Source organism: Oncorhynchus masou, chromosome 18, assembly GCF_036934945.1.
Source record: "Oncorhynchus masou masou isolate Uvic2021 chromosome 18, UVic_Omas_1.1, whole genome shotgun sequence".
In the NCBI taxonomy this organism is placed as follows: domain Eukaryota; kingdom Metazoa; phylum Chordata; class Actinopteri; order Salmoniformes; family Salmonidae; genus Oncorhynchus; species Oncorhynchus masou.
Genome location: NC_088229.1, coordinates 33,417,968 through 33,434,491, shown reverse-complemented (window position 1 = coordinate 33,434,491; position 16,524 = coordinate 33,417,968). Strand labels below are relative to the sequence as shown.

Here is a 16,524-nt window from a genome sequence, read left to right as displayed (position 1 = left end):
TTGCTCTGTTCTGTGAAGGGAGTAGTACACAGCGTTGTACGAGATCTTCAGTTTCTTGGCAATTTCTCATATGGAAAAGCCTTCATTTCTAAGAACAAAAATAGACTGCCGAGTTTCAGAAGAAAGTACTTTGTTTCTGGCCATTTTGAGCCTGCAATCGAACCCACAATTGCTGATGCTCCAAATACTCAACCTATCTAAAGAAGGCTAGTTTTATTGCTTCTTTAATCAGAACAACAGTTTTCAGCTGTGCTAACATAATTGCAAAATGATTTTCTAATGATCAGTTAGCCTTTTAAAATGATAAACTTGGATTAGCTAACACAACGTGTCATTGGAACACAGGAGTGATGGTTGCTGATAATGGGCCTCTGTACACCTATGTAGATATTCCATTAAAAATCTGCCATTTCCAGTTACAATAGTCATTTACAACGTTAACAATGTCTACATTGTATTACTGAATACTTTGAAGTTATTTTAAAGGACAATAAAACGTGTGTGTGTGTGTGTGTGTGTGTATATATACATATATATATATATATAAAGCTAGGAATGTAGGCTAAAATATATTTAGCCCTTTCCAGTGTAGGCTGGCAATCAATTCTAAGAATTCATGTTGACTTGTTGTCACAATATGTAATGTGGAGAGCCACCAGAAGATGGTGACAGAGGCTTCTGCAGGGATGTAGAACACCTTGACTTCATATTGCACTTGACGATGCAGTTTGATCACACTGGCTGGCAATGACCAAGATTATCATTTTTATCCTTGTCCCATACCTGTATGTGCTTTAGAAAACTCTTGTGATTATTGCTCCCATACATACAGTCAGAGGGGTTTGCTAATGTACATACAGATCTGGGATCAGGCTAAGTAAATGTATAGCATCTGTAGAATAGTTGTACATGACTTCCCTCTGCTATCCCTGGCTCTATATAGGGCAGATGCAGCCTAAGGGCATTTGCTCTTAGACTGCATGAGATGATGAATATGAGCTTGAGAAGCAGTGGGATTCCAATTTAAATGCAGTCAAAAGCTTTACTTCTGGTTTGAGGTATATTTTAAAGTATACATACTACAATCCGAAAATTGCTTTATTGAAAACCGCAGCACTTTTCCCTCCATTTCGCTGAGGATGTCACACCCTGACCTTAGTATTCTTTGTTTTCTTTATTGTTTTGGTTAGGTCAGGGTGTTTTGTGGCTGATGTATGTGTTTTTGTACTCTCTAGGGGTTTTGTAGGTTTATGGGGTCGTTTACTATCTAGGTGTTTATGTATGTCAATGGTTTCTAGATTTGTTCTCAATTGGAGGCAGCTGTTTATCGTTGTCTGGAATTGGGAACCATATTTAGGCAGCAGTCTTCTTTGGGTAATGGGTTAATGTCTATGTCTAGTTGCATGTGTAGGCACACTGAAGCTTATTTGGGGTGGCAGGTAGCCTAGTGGTTAGAGTGTTGGACTAGTAACCAAAATGGTTGCAAGATTGAATCCCCTAGCTGACAAAGTAAATCTGTCATTCTACCCCTGAACAAGGCAGTTAACCCACTATATCTTGGCTGTCATTGAAAATAAGAATTTGTTCTTAACTGACTTGCCTGGTAAAATAGAGTATAAGGGGTATGGACTAAAGCCTATTGACCAGTGTGTATGACTTGTGCAGACTTTCTAAATACTGGAGAACATTTCATTCAGATGAACTTTATCCTGGATTGTTTCTTATTGTTAAATCAACTGTGTCATAGGTGACTGTATAGTGTAGCGGTGGCAGTAAAGAGAACAAATGGATCATGTGTGTAAACTATTGTTTTTGGAGAAGCCAATGAGCAGGACTACAACTTCAATGATATTACTCCGAAGTACAACATATTTTATAAACAAAAAAGCAAATCTCAATGTGAAAACCTCCTTCCAAAGAGGCATCGTGAGAGTATAAGTACAACAATATTTTATTGTAGACGTGAACGCATTTACATACATGCAATGTACAGACAAATACACGCAACAGTTAAGCATGGTACATGATTTTCAACAACTTAACTGAATTTTACAGTAAATAATGCTGCAAACCTCTGCATAACTTTGTCCTTTTTGGAATTTGACCCAGAAATGTCCTCTTATAGAGGGCAAACTAGAAAATGTGTACCAGTGTCTGGTAACTCTTGAGTACCTTTTGAGAGTCAACCACATAACATGAAGTATAGCAGAGTCAACCCCATAACAAAAAGTATAGAAGAGTCAACCCAGTCACATAAAGTGTAGCAGTGTCAACCCCGTAGCGTGAAGTGTAGCAGAGTCAACCGTGTAACGTGAAGAGTAGGATAGTCAACCCCGTCAAGCAAAATGTAGCAGAGTCAACCCCGTAGCGTGAAGTGTAGAATAATCAATCCTATGACGTCAAGTGTAGTGTGTTATGTGAACTCCATTGTTTCATCAATGTCTGCGATTAGACAACTCCATAAATGGCATCTACCAGTTCATAGGTCCCGGTGCTGACACCAATAGAATGTCTCGGTACAAATTATCTGTTGACACCTACTGGTATTTAGTTCATCAAGTCCATGCCATTGCACTCCCATCTCTGTATAAACAGTCTATTGTTTTGAGTGTGTCAGTTCAGTTTCGAACTCGGTGGCCTCTGGAGGTGACCAGTAAGCCCCAGCTGGGGGTCAGTCAGTAGGGGGTGCTATACTGGAACAGGAGTGTGTGAGTGCTTATTTTCTTGGTTTCTGTTGGGACTGCTGTGGAGACGTGAGGACCCTCCTGCAGACGAGAAGACAGAAAGAGAAGCAGGAGCGTTCTTTTCTTTAGACTGAATTCTTATTAAACAGCTTTCACTATCATTTTAAAAATGTCATCTTTTATGTTCTTTTATTCATTTACAGTAAGTAAGTACCCAATTGTCATACTTGAGTAAAAGTAAAGATACCTAAGGATCGTACCTTTTTTTCCAATATTCGCCTAAAATGACATACCCAAATCTAACTCCCTGTAGCTCAGGACCTGAAGCAAGGATATTCAAATTATTGATACCATTTGAAAGGAAACACTTTAAAGTTAGTTGAAATGTGAAATTAATGTAGGAGAATATAACACATTAGATCTGGTAAAAGATAATACAATGAAATAGACATGCATTTTTTTCATAATCTTTGATAGGCAAGAGAAAGGCCATAATGTGTTACTGCAGTTTAGGTGCAATTTAGATTTTGGCCAATAGATGGCAGCAGTGGGTGTGCAAAGTTTCAGATTGATCCAGTGAAGCATGGCAATACTGGACAATATTTTGTATCAAGTCTGCCCAAATGTGCTGAATTGGTCAATTGATACATTTTCAAGTACATAACTATAGAGAACATACAAAAATGATATGGTAATACAAAATTTATGTTTACACACTCTCAGGAATGTCATACAAATCAAATCAAATTTTATTGGTTACATACACATGGTTGCAGATGTTATTGCGAGTGTAGGGAAATGCTTGTGCTTCTAGATCTGATAGTGCAGCAAAATCTAACAATAAATAATACATCAGAAAACTAAATACTGCATAGTTTCCTAAGGACTAGAAGCGAGGTGACCCTCTCTTGCTTAGACTCCATGATGGATCATTAGCTTATACACTAACTGTCACACATCTAGATGACCGGCAGGGTGGGGTGGGTGTAGAGCCAGAGACAGCAGGGACTCAAACTGTAGAACCCAGTTCCTACATTTGAATACAAAAATGTATTTTATCAAACAAAGCTATGCTACATTTTATCTCTGGGACCCTCAGTGTCACGGCCGTCGTTGAAGGAAGACCAAAGTGCAGCATGGTAAGCGTACATTTTCCTTTTATTTAAAATGTCACCAACAAAACAACAAACAACCGTGAAGCTTAGAGGGCTATAGTGCCACTAACAAAAGTCAACTACCCACACTGAAAGGAGGAAAACAAGGGCTACGTAAGTATGATTCCCAATCAGAGACAACGATAGACAGCTGTCCCTGATTGAGAACCATACCCGGCCAAAACATAGAAATAAAGAAACATAGAAAACAAAACATAGAATGCCCACCCCACATCACACCCTGACCTAACCAAATGGAGAAATAAAACGGCTCTCTAAGGTCAGGGCCTGACACTCAGGATGACAAATCAGAGCAAGATTACTGAATGTAAGTACATTATTTACCTTCAGAGGTGAACGTATCAAACCAGTTGCCGTGATAAATGTTTTTTGTTGTTGTGCAGTCTCCTCAAACAATAGCATGATATTTTTTTCACAGTAATAGCTACTGTAAATTGGACAGTGCAGTTAGATTAACAAGAATGTAAGTTTTCTGCCCATATAAGACATGTCTATGTCCTGGAAAGTTTGCTGTTTCTTACAACTGTCATGCTAATCACATTAGTATACGTTAGCTTAACCGTCCTGGTATAGGGACACCTATCCTGTCGAGGTTATTAACAGAAAATGACTCAAGTAATAGTGAAAGTCACCCAGTAAAATACTACTTGAGTAAAAGTCTAAAACTATTTGGTTTTAAATATACTTAAGTATCGAAAGTAAATGTATTTGCTAAAATATACTTAAGTATCAAAAGTAAAAGTATAAATAATTTAAAATGTCTTATATTGAGCAAACCACATTATTTTTTGCGGATGGCCATGGGCTCAGACATAATCTACAAACGAAGCATGTGTTTAGTGAGTCTACCAGATCAGAGGCAATAGGGATGACCACGGATGTTCTCTTGATAAGTGTGTGAATTAGACCATTTTCCTGCACTGCTAAGCATTCAAAATGTAATGAGTACTTTTGGGTGTCAGGGAAAATGTGTTGAGTAAAAAGTATATAATTTTCTTTAGGAATGTAGTGAAGTAAAAGTTGTCAAAAATACAGACACCCCCAAGAAGTACATTCAAATATTTTTACTTTAAGTACTTGACACTATCAAAATAAAGAAAGTCGCACACTCCATGTGTAATCTCCCAGCAATTTAATGGGTATTTGCCAATTAAATTGCTGGGAGATTACACATGGAGTGTGCGACTTTATTTTGATAGTTTATAGTTTATTTGCCGATAGTCAGCACCTCCACACAAACTATTATTCTGGGTGTTCGCCAGCTCATGTTTTTTTATCTACTTAAAAGTACTTTACACCACTGTTCATATATTGTATTGCCATCTGCTTGATTTTTATCTGAAATATCTCTGTGTGTTTTTGTATAGTGTGCGTTTTTGTATAGCGCCTTAATCAGTGGGATATTTATCCTAGTCATGCAGTTCTTAGTGTAGCATGTACTACAGTACCCATAATGCTGTGCCACATCCGTGCCTGCTCTGTCCTGTCACCTTATTAACTTCTTGGATATAGGGGGCGCTATTTTAATTTTGGGATGAAAAACATTCCCGTTTTAAACAAGATATTTTGTCACAAAAAGATGCTCGACTATGCATATAATTGACAGCTTTGGAAAGAAAACACTCTGACGTTTCCAAAACTGCAAAGATATTGTCTGTGAGTGCCACAGAACTGATGTTACACAAAAAAACCCAGATAAAAATACAATCAGGAAGTGCCGCATATTTTGAAACCGCCTCATGGCAATGACTCCTTATATGGCTGTGGAGGAGCTAGGAGTCAGCTTACCTTTTCCACGTTTTCCCCAAGGTGTCTGCAGCATTGTGACGTATTTGTAGGCATATCATTGAAAGATTGACCATAAGAGACTACATTTACCAGGTGGTCGCTTGGTGTCCTCCGTTGCAATTATTGCGCAATCTCCAGCTGCAGTATTTTTCCGTTTGCTTCTGATGACAAGAGAACTGCCACCACTGATAGATTATTGAATAGATATGTGAAAAACACCTTGAGGATTGATTCTAAACAACGTTTTGCCATGTTTCTGTCGATATTATGCAGCTAATTTGGAAAAAAGTTTGGCGTTGTAAGTGACTGCATTTTCCGGTATTTTTCTTAGCCAAACGTGATGAACAAAACGGAGCTATTTCTTCTACACAAATAATCTTTTTGGAAAAAATGAACATTTGCTATCTAACTAAGAGTCTCGTCATTGAAAACATCTGAAGTTCTTCAAAGGTAAATGATTTTATTTGAAAGCTTTTCTTGTTTTTGTGAAAATGTTGCCTGCTGAATGCTAGGCTTAATGCTATGCTAGGCTATCAATACTCTTACACAAATGCTTGTGTAGCTTTGGTTGAAAGCATATTTTGAAAATCTGAGATGACAGTGTTGTTAACAAAAGGCTAAGCTTGTGTATCAATATATTTATTTAATTTCATTTGAGATTTTCATGAATAGGAAACGTTGCATTATGGTAATGAGCTTGAGGCTATTATTACCCTCCCGGATAAGGGATTGCTCGACGCTAGAGGTTAATACACGTACCTTCCTGACAGGTAGGTCCTATCCAGCCCTGTAGACAGGTGCAGCGGCCGTTCCGTGGATCACACCGTGCCCCGTTCCTACACTCACAGCTCTCAGAACAGTCCGGGCCGTAGTGGTTCACTGGACAATCTGGACACAACCCAGACAGGGAAACAAGAAGTGCGACAACACTTTTAGATTGTAGTGTTGTTTGGCATTTTTGAATCCTTACATTGACTTTAAGTCAAACTGCATTTGATGTTAAATGGGAGACTCAGTGAACATTTGACTTAAGTGGAAGTTAGGAGCCACCCCATAGTCATTTGAAAAATGTTGATAAATCACACTACTTCAATATTAGATAAAAAGAAACAAACAACTACTTGTGTCACAGCGCGTTCCCATCTTTCCTGTGGGGCACAGACAGTGGCCGGTCGTGGGGTCACATGGGGTGTCCCCCTCGCAGTCACATGACTGGATGCAGCCCACCCCGAAACGACGCTGCTCACACTCTGTAACCGGGAATGAGAGGGAGGGGGAGCATTCATGGCACACATGGATATGAGAATGAAAAGCAATCCCCATCCTTCAGCATTGCAGGTAAAAGACTATGACTGGGGCATGTAACAGTCCCATTTTATCAGCAATTGTATCTACTAAATCTCAGCCTAATCCTTATTTCTGACTGTTAAACTGCTTTTCACCTTTCTCACAGTGGTGTCCATGGTAACCAGTAGGGCAGAGACAGTGCCCTGTGCTTGGGTCACAGGGGGCGAGGCCTCGGCACTTACACTGGCGTTGACAGCGGTGGCCATGGAAACCAGCAGGGCAGGCTAGACAGAACATTAGAACATCAGACAGAATATTAGAACTTCAGAACATCAAACAGGACATAGGAACAACAGAACACAAGACAGACTGAATGGCCCTGCCTCACCATGTTCACACAGGTGACCATAGTATCCCGGGTCACACTGGCACTCTCCCGTCACTCTGTCACACGTCCCGTTGTTATGACAATCACACTGCAGTTTGCAGTTGGCTCCGTAACTCCCTGATGGGCACTCTGAATGGCCAAGCAACAGACAACACATACAACACCTTGTCATGGGTAAGCAATGGAATGGTGTCACGGGCTCATGATATCAGGGGCACTCAAATGGAGTCTTCACATCAAATTCACAAAACAACACAGTGAGGAAAATGTGAAATGTGAGCTGTTGACATGGTTGTTACGACAGGGGTTTAATTACTATTTGAAATAAATGAAACACTGTGTATATGCTTGATTGAGCTTGTCTGATGCAATTGAACCAATATAAGTGTCTCTGCAAACATCACCTACCTGGCACTCCAGGTTGGATTAAGCAAAGACATTGAAAGATTTAAAATAGTATGTATAGTGAGGTCACCTGTATCACAACTGGGTCCGGTCCAGCCTAGTCCGCAGGTACAGCCTCCAGAGACCAGTTCACACACACCACCGTTACTGCAGTTACAGTGCTGGCCACAGTCTTCCCCATACCAGCCCTGGGCACAGTCTGACACGTCTTCCCCATTCACCAGCCCTGGGCCACAGTCTTCCCCATACCAGCCCTGGGCACAGTCTGACACGCACACACACACACACACACACACACACACACACACACACACACACACACACACACACACACACACACACACACACACACACACACACACACACACACACACACACACACACACACACACACACACACACACACACACACACACACACACACACACACACACACACAATAGAATGTCAATAAAACTTGACGGGGTAGTGTATTACATTGATTACACTCATTGTGGAGCAAGAATAAACAGAAATATGTTTGCGTGTTACCCTGTCTGCAGTCTTCTCCCCGCTGGCCCGCCTTGCACACACACCTGCCCGTCTCTGGGTCACTTCGTGCCCCCTCGCCACACAGGGCCACCCTGGCACAGTCCTGCCCATAGCGCCCTGATGGGCATGCTGGTAGAACCATAGGGAAAGATAGGGGAAAGAGAGGAGACCATACCAAATGTTATATGGTACTGCTTGTGTTATAGGATCAAAAATACATGCAATTGCCATTTTATGCAATTACCATTTTACTTTCTAATGTTGAACTAAATACTGTGTAAATGTCATTGTATTATATGTGAATGTCCACTCCTCCCCTCCTTCTGTCAATACCCTATGGATATGCCCATTCCCTTGGCACACGTTGGCACTCACTGGTGTTGCAGTCTGCTCCGATATACCCCGATGGGCACTGACAGGTGCCCGTGGTGGTCTGGCACACACCGGCATTCAGACACTGGCACGGGCGTTCACAGTTTGGGCCATACCGTCCCATGTCACACTCTGTCAAGGCAAACACACACAGGACCTATTTGTGGTAGTTATTCTGGTTAACACATTTCCTACTGGTAAGAGCAACGTTTTTTCTGATCAGCTGATGTCATAACTAGGGCCAAGAGTTTTTCCTGATCAGGTCACATTGTGGAAAAACCCCTGAACCTAACTATGACTATTGTAAGCTAACAAACTTTCAACAGTGGAATTCCTTTGTGACATTGGTTAAGGAAGTGTGTGGCGGTCTGTGCATGTGTGTGGGGTGGTTGCCTTGATCACAGTTGTTGCCATGGTAACCCGGGGCGCAGAAGCAGAAGCCGGTGACAGGGTGGCACAGCTGATTGGTGCCAGAGCACTGGCAAACCTGGTTACAGTTCAGCCCGTATGTGCCAGGTTGGCATGCTGGCAGAGAAACCCACAACACACACATCAAGTCCCGTACAACAAAGGTAAAGTGCATTCGGAAAGTATTCAGATCCCTAGACGTTTTCCACATTTTGCTACGTTACAGCCTTATTCTAAATGGATTCAATTGTTTTTTCTTCTCATCAATATACCCCACAATGACAATACAAAATCATGATTTTAGAAATGTTAGTGATTGTATTAAAAATGAAGCACCTTCAGGAGTGATTACGACATCGAGTCTTCTTGGGTTTGACGCTACAAGTTTGGCACATCTGTATTTTGGGAGTTTCTGCAATTCTTCTCTGAAGATCCTCTCAAGCGCTGTCAGGTTTCACAGGGAGCGTTGTTCCACAGCTTTTTTCAGGTCTCTCCAGAGATGACATTCAGAGACTTGTCCCCAAGCCACTCCTGCGTTGTCTTAGCTGTGTGCTTAGGGTCGTTGACCTGTTGGAAGGTGAACCTTCGCCCTAGTCTGAGGTCCTGAGCGCTCTGGAGCAGGTTATCAAGGATCTCTCTGTACTTTGCTCCATTCATCTTTGCCTCAATCCTGACTAGTCTCAAAGTCCCTGCTGCTGAAAAACATCCCCACAGCATGATGCTGCCAACACAGTGCTTTACCATAGAGATGGTGCCAGGTTTCCTCCAGATGTGACTCTTGGCATTCAGGCCAAAGAGTTCCATCTTGGTTTCATCAGACCAGAGAATCTTGTTTCTCATGGTCTGGGAGTCCTTTAGGTGCATTTTGGCAAATTCCAAGTGGGCTGTGCCTTTTACTGAGGAGTGGCTTCTGTATGCCCAGTCTACCATAAAGACCTGATTGTTGGAGTACTGCAGAGATGGTTGTCCTTCTGGAAGGTTCTCCCATCTCCACAGATGGACTCTGTAGCTCTGTCAGAGTGACCATCGGGTTCTTGGTCACCTCCCTGACCAAGGCCCTCTCCCCCGATTGCTCAGTCTGTCCGGGCGGCCAGTACTAGGAAGAGTCTTCGTGGTTCCAAACTTCTTCCATTTAAGAATGGAGGCCACTGTGCTCTTGGGGACCTTCAATGCTTCAGAAATGTATTACCCTTCCCCAGATATTTGCCTCGACACAATCCTGTCTCGGATCTCTACGGACAAGTCCTTCGACCTCATGGCTTGGTTTTTGCTCTCACATGAACTGTCAACTGTGAGACCTTATATAGACAGGTGTGTGCCTTTCCAAATCATGTTAAGTCAATTGAATTTACCACAGGTAGACTCCAATCAAGTTGTAGAAACATCTCAAGGATGATCCATGGAAAAAGGTTGGACCTGAGCTCAATTTCATGGCAAAGGGTCTGAATACTTATGTAAATAACGTATTTCTGTTTTTTATTTTAAATAAATGTGCAAACGTTTCTAAAAACCTGTTTTCGCTTTGTCATTTTGGGGTATTGTGTGTAGACTGATGAAGAAAAAATTATATTTAGTTAATTTTAGAATAATGCTGTAACGTGACAAAATGTGGAAAAGGTCAAGGGGTCTGAGTACTTTCCAAATGTTCTTTATGCCTACTGTAGCGGTAATAAGAAAACATGTATATTTACTGTCATTTCATGCAGAACCACCATTACATACAATGCATATCTACCTCATGGGCCCTGTTCGAATACTTCAGAAATGCATCCTTCCTTCCTAATTTCCTTGAGGTTATCATGGATCTGCAATGGTTGGATTGTTGATGGTGAAAGCATACTAGATCTGTGCTTACCTCAAGGAACCAAGGATACATTTCTGAACTATTCAAACATGGCCATAGCATTCAGTTCTCGATTACTCTATTCTCCTATCCCTCTGGCTCTAGCTTCTAGGCTCGACCAGAGCTCCCTCTACAGGCACTTACACTATGACACACCACAATCTATCACCAAACGAATGCTAACTTGTTAGGTTGCATGTGTCATTGCAGAGTCTGTTATTTTGCTCAATGCAACACAAAACAAGTGAAACAGTACAATACATCTTCACTCTCCTTCAGCTTCCCCAAGTCACTCACTTTGCTCACAGCCATTGCCAGTGAATCCAGGGGGACAGCCACATTTGCCAGACACATGGTTACAGGAAGTACCGTGGGGACAGTTACAGTCGCTCAGACAGTCATTCCCATAGGAGCCAGGTAAACAGGCTGTGGTGAACGGGGAAATTACACATGTTCAATGAAGTCAATGCATACAGTCTGTTGTGATTTACAGTACATACAGGTCCTTGTAATAAATAGTTACTATACATTCATATTTGACTATATGTCAGGACCTGTATTCATAAAGCGCCTCTGAGTAGGTTTGCTGATGTATGTTTAGGTGTCCCCTTGTCCATGTAATCTTATTCATTATGATCTAAAAAGGCAAGACTGATCCTAGATCAACACTCTGGCCTTACCTCTGTCACACTTGGGTCCCCTCCAGCCAGGAGGACACACACACACACCGCTGACTTGGTCACACATATCCCCATGGCTACATCGACACCGCTCCTCACACCCTGGGCCAAACAGGCCAGCCTCACACGCTGTTTAGGACACAAGTGCACATAAAACAAAAACACGTTGAACTGCTGTCAAAGTGCTTATGCTCCTCTGCACTGCTGCTTCTCATATTGAACTGCTGGACGTAGCTCTTACCCTTGGCTTGGAGACAAAAGCTTTCTATAGGCTACTACCACGATCACCATTATCAAAGACGATCTATTACGCTGTTGTTGCTGTTGGGATTAAGCATACACAAACACATTCACTGTTTAAAAATGTGAATTGTATTGATTGAAAAAATTAAAAAGCACCAGAAAGCAATGTACAGATAGCACACATCGATCTGCACAACATAGGCACGATGTATACAGGATACTTCGGGAAGATGATGCAGTTTAGGCATATTGTCAAGACTATTCTGTCTATCTGATGTCTCGGCGACGTCTTCCCAATGTGTAATCGCTCTCTAACCGACATATTACTTAAAGATTTTGATATGTCGGCCAAAAGTGTGCATGTTTACGGGGGTGATAAGAAGACATTAGCATTGCAACAAAAAGTACCTGTACTTAGGCGTTAGTATAGGCTAACACTTCAAAATAATAATAGAAAATATATTTTAAAGAAACAGAGCAAGAGAGTGCAAATAATTATAGCCCTAAACCTTTAAGAAAATGTAGTATATTTTTTTCTACTTTGTTCTTAGAAACAAATTGTTGAATGAAAGAGCAAAAATAGGGCTATGGTAGGCTACTGCACTCAAAGTTTAAGCTATAAAAAAGGCACTAGGGCCTATTATCGCTCATAAACAAATTGTAAAAAGAAAGATGTGCCATGCACTCACAAAGCTATTGTCTATTGTTAGGCTACAGTCAGTTGTAGAAGGCCTGTGGAACACACTAAAGTTAGGCTCTGAGTTTTAAGTCTTCCTCCTCCTTGAGGTTCCGAGCAAGAAACTCCAGCATGTTAACTTTATCGGGGTTCAGTGAAGACTGGACAGAGATGTTCCCTGCTGTGCTGAACACTTTCTCTGGCATGGTGCTATTTTTAAAAATAATGTTTTATTTAACCTTTATTTAACTAGGGAAGTCAGTTAAGAACAAATTCTTACTTACAATGATGGCCTACCCTGGCCAAACCCGTATGACGTTGGGCCAATTGTGTGCCACCCTATGGAACTCCCAATCACATCCGGATTTGGTTGCGCAAATGCACATGGACTTCTTGGGCAAACTACCTGCCCTCCAGGACACCTACACCACCCGATGTCACAGGAAGGCCATAAAGATAATCAAGGACAACAACCACCTGAGCTACTGCCTGTTCACCCCGCTATCATCCAGAAGGCGAGGTCAGTACAGGTGCATCAAAGCTGGGACCGAGAGACTGAAAAACAGCTTCTATCTCAAGGCAATCAGACTGTTAAACAGCCACCACTAACATTGAGTGGCTGCTGCCAACACACTGACTCAACTCCAGCCACTTTAATAATGGGAATTGATGTAAAATATATCACTAGCCACTTTAAACAATGCTACCTAATATAATGTTTACATACCCTACATTATTCATCTCATATGTATATGTAAATACTGTACTCTATCATCTACTACTTCTTTATGTAATACATGTATCACTAGCCACTTTAAACTATGCCACTTTGTTTACATATCCTACATTACTCATCTCATATGTATATACTGTACTCGATACCATCTACTGCATCTTGCCTATGCCGTTCTGTACCATCACTCATTCACATATCTTTATGTACATATTCTTTATCCCTTTACACTTGTGTGTATAAGGTAGTAGTTTTGGAATTGTTAGCTAGATTACTCGTTGGTTATTACTGCATTGTCGGAACTAGAAGCACAAGCATTTCGCTACACTCGCATTAACATCTGCTAACCATGTGTATGTGACAAATACATTTGATTTGATTTGAAGTTGAGCCAAGAAAGGAAAGCTAGAGTGGTTATCCCGCCACCATGAGAGAGGGTCATCTGATGTGTCCTGTACCTCCTCATCTCATCATTGGGGTGGCAGGGTAGCCTAGTGGTTAGAGCGTTGGACTAGTTACTGGAAGGTTGCAAGTTCAAATCCCTGAGCTGACAAGGTACAAATCTGCCGTTCTTCCCCTGAACAGGCAGTTAATCCACTGTTCCTAGGCCGTCATTGAAAATAAGAATTTGTTCTTAACTGACTTGCCTAGTTAAATAAAGATAAAATATATTTATTTTTTTAAATCTCGGTGTCACAGCGCACTGTCATGGGTGGCAGAGTTAAGCTTAGAGGGCCCATTTCCTTCTTAAGAAGATCCTCTAGATTCCTAATTTTAGCTGGGGGAGGTGCACAGCCATCCCCATCCGTCATGGCAGCGGCACTACTAGCACCGACTCTAAGTGCTGCCCCCAGTTCGAAGTAGGCCTACGGTTTCTTTCGTGTCCCCCAAGCAATCTCTCCTGCAGCTTTTGCACCGGGGATCGAGAAGGGAGGCCTTAGACGAAAGTCCCTGTAGTTCCAGTGCTCTGTACTTGTCCTGCAATTACACTGCCCATCTTCATTTTTATATTTCTTGTGAGCTTGGAGTCGTGGGGGTTTGGAGAGAGAATTTTTCCCATTTACAGTTGTAGAATGGGCTTAACTGACGATGCTGTCACATAAGTCTTCCCAGGGGGATTTGAGAGGCCAATCACTGGCGATGTAATGAGCAGTCAGGCTCATGTACGGGTTCGTGGTTGCAGTAGACCACATATCTGTTGTGAGAGAGAAATTGGGTATGTCCTTGAGTGCTTGGAGAATTTCTTCCATCACTTTCTCATACAAATTGGGAACAGCTGTTTGTGAAAAGTATCTACTCGACGGTAACTGTTTGTCAAGTTCCTGCAGCATTTCTTTAAATGCTGGCTTTTCAACTGTACCAAAAAGCACCATCTCCATGACCAGTGTCGATTTTAGCATGTCAATCTTGGTGGGGAAAGCTCAACATTATTTGTGGGGATGCATGCCAGCAAAGACTCATTTACTGCCTTTATAAGAAACATAACTGATATGGCTGACTTGCTTAAACAAATGTGGTTTCTACTGCCAATTGAGACGTACAAACTATGGCTTAAGGGAACGATGAGCGGATACGAGCCAATCTGTAATTTTGATTAAGACATTAATGAGCGAGCTAAGACTGACGTAGTCAATTTAAATATTTGTTTGGCACTTTTTAAATGTACTGCGACAGAATTCAGAACGTGGGCCGTTCTTACAGTATTTTCCCTGTTCACCAACTCAGAACCGAATAATAAATAAAGGGGGGCATATAAGCAGACAATAAAAGCTCTTACAATATTAAATTATGACATTTCTCTAAAACAGGCTATAGGCTAGATTTGCACCACCAAGTCAGAACATAAGGCTAAGTTCTGAGAAGGAAAGAGATCAAATTATTAGGGTGAGGCACATGGGCTACAAATATCTTACTACACAACATACACCTAGTATTACTTTCTTAGCTACAGTATACGTATCCCCTTGGCATCTTGCATCACTTATGCAGCAGCATACAAGAGAGTTGTGGCTCGGCGGTCCTTCATGTGGGCATGTTTTGTCATCTTTGTCATCAAAGTCTGTCACTCTTTAGATTGATGGTGCCTTCAAGACAACTGGGAACTCAGAAAAAAACAAGATTGAACTATGACATCAGTGATCTTCAGGTTGGAGCCCTAGAAAGAGGCCAGAGTTCCCGACATGGAATTCCAAGTTGGAAGACCGTTCAAAACGTATTTTCCCAGTCGGAGCTTGTTTCTTTCCCTTTTTACTTCAGCCGATGTCACAAAGTGCTGTACAGAAACCCAGCCTAAAACCCCAAACAGCAAGCAATGCAGGTGTAGAAGCACGGTGGCTAGGAATAACTGCCTAGAAAGGCAGGAACAAGGAAGAATCCTAGAGAGGAACCAGGCTCTGAGGGGTGGCCAATCTTCTTCTGGCTGTGCCGGGTGGAGATTATAATAGTGTCACGCCTTGGTCTTAGTATTTTGTGTTTTCGTTAATTAGTTGGTCAGGCCAGGGTGTGACATGGGTTTATGTTATTGTATTTTGTATTGGGTTTTTGTAGTTATTGGGATTGCGGCTGAGTAGGGGTGTTGCATAGGCTTGGCTGCCTGAGGCGGTTCTCAATCAGAGTCAGGTGATTCTCGTTGTCTCTGATTGGGAACCGTATTTAGGTAGCCTGGGTTTCACTTTGTATTTCGTGGGTGATTGTTCCTGTCTCTGTGTAGTGTTCACCAGATAGGCTGTAATTAGTTTTCACGTTCCGTTTGTTGTTTTGTATTTATTTAAGTTATTTCATGTATCGCTATCTTTTTCATTAAAGACATGAGTAACCACCACGCTGCATTTCGGTCCGACTCTCTTTCAACAAACGAAGAACGCCATTACAAATAGTACATGGACAAGATGTTCAAACGTTCATAGATGACCAGCAGGGTCAAGCTCTCCCTGTAGATTTTGAGGTGATGTAGTGTCTCCATGAGTGACAGAACACTGAGCAAATCGCAGGGCAACTAGAGAAGATTGCCAACCCCTACGCTCTGTATTTTCCGCTGGCTGCCCCTCCACCAAAGAAAGCACTGAGCTAGGCTGAAACACCTGCATTTTGGAGCTGCCTTTCTCAAGAAATCAGAAAACAAAAAGAGAGACCATGTTTGTTTTTACATTGTTTGCAAACTGATATGTGACATGTATTAATTCCAAAAACAACTTGTGAAACAGACAACCATTTTTTTTACCCTCTTTTTCTTCCAAATTTCGTGATTCTGACCTTGTCTCATTGCTGCAACTCCACAAAGGGCTCGGGAGAGGCGAAGGTCGGTTCATGTG

The 16,524-nt window shown here is 41.7% G+C and overlaps 1 protein-coding gene across 1 annotated transcript in view; it reads right to left on the bottom strand.

Moving 5' to 3' along the window:
• Nucleotides 1–1,964: 1,964 nt before the first annotated feature.
• Nucleotides 1,965–16,524, bottom strand: part of LOC135504444 (multiple epidermal growth factor-like domains protein 6) — a 77,793-nt gene continuing 63,233 nt past the window's right edge. Inside the window, exons 24-34 of the mRNA XM_064923053.1 lie at nt 11,562–11,690; nt 11,179–11,307; nt 9,024–9,155; nt 8,634–8,762; nt 8,259–8,387; nt 7,798–7,926; nt 7,323–7,451; nt 7,090–7,218; nt 6,769–6,897; nt 6,407–6,535; nt 1,965–2,765 (exon numbers count right to left, since the gene is read on the bottom strand). Of these exons, the coding sequence (XP_064779125.1) occupies nt 2,689–2,765; nt 6,407–6,535; nt 6,769–6,897; nt 7,090–7,218; nt 7,323–7,451; nt 7,798–7,926; nt 8,259–8,387; nt 8,634–8,762; nt 9,024–9,155; nt 11,179–11,307; nt 11,562–11,690 (1,370 nt within the window). The 3' untranslated portion in view covers nt 1,965–2,688. The remainder of the gene's footprint in view (nt 2,766–6,406; nt 6,536–6,768; nt 6,898–7,089; nt 7,219–7,322; nt 7,452–7,797; nt 7,927–8,258; nt 8,388–8,633; nt 8,763–9,023; nt 9,156–11,178; nt 11,308–11,561; nt 11,691–16,524) is intronic.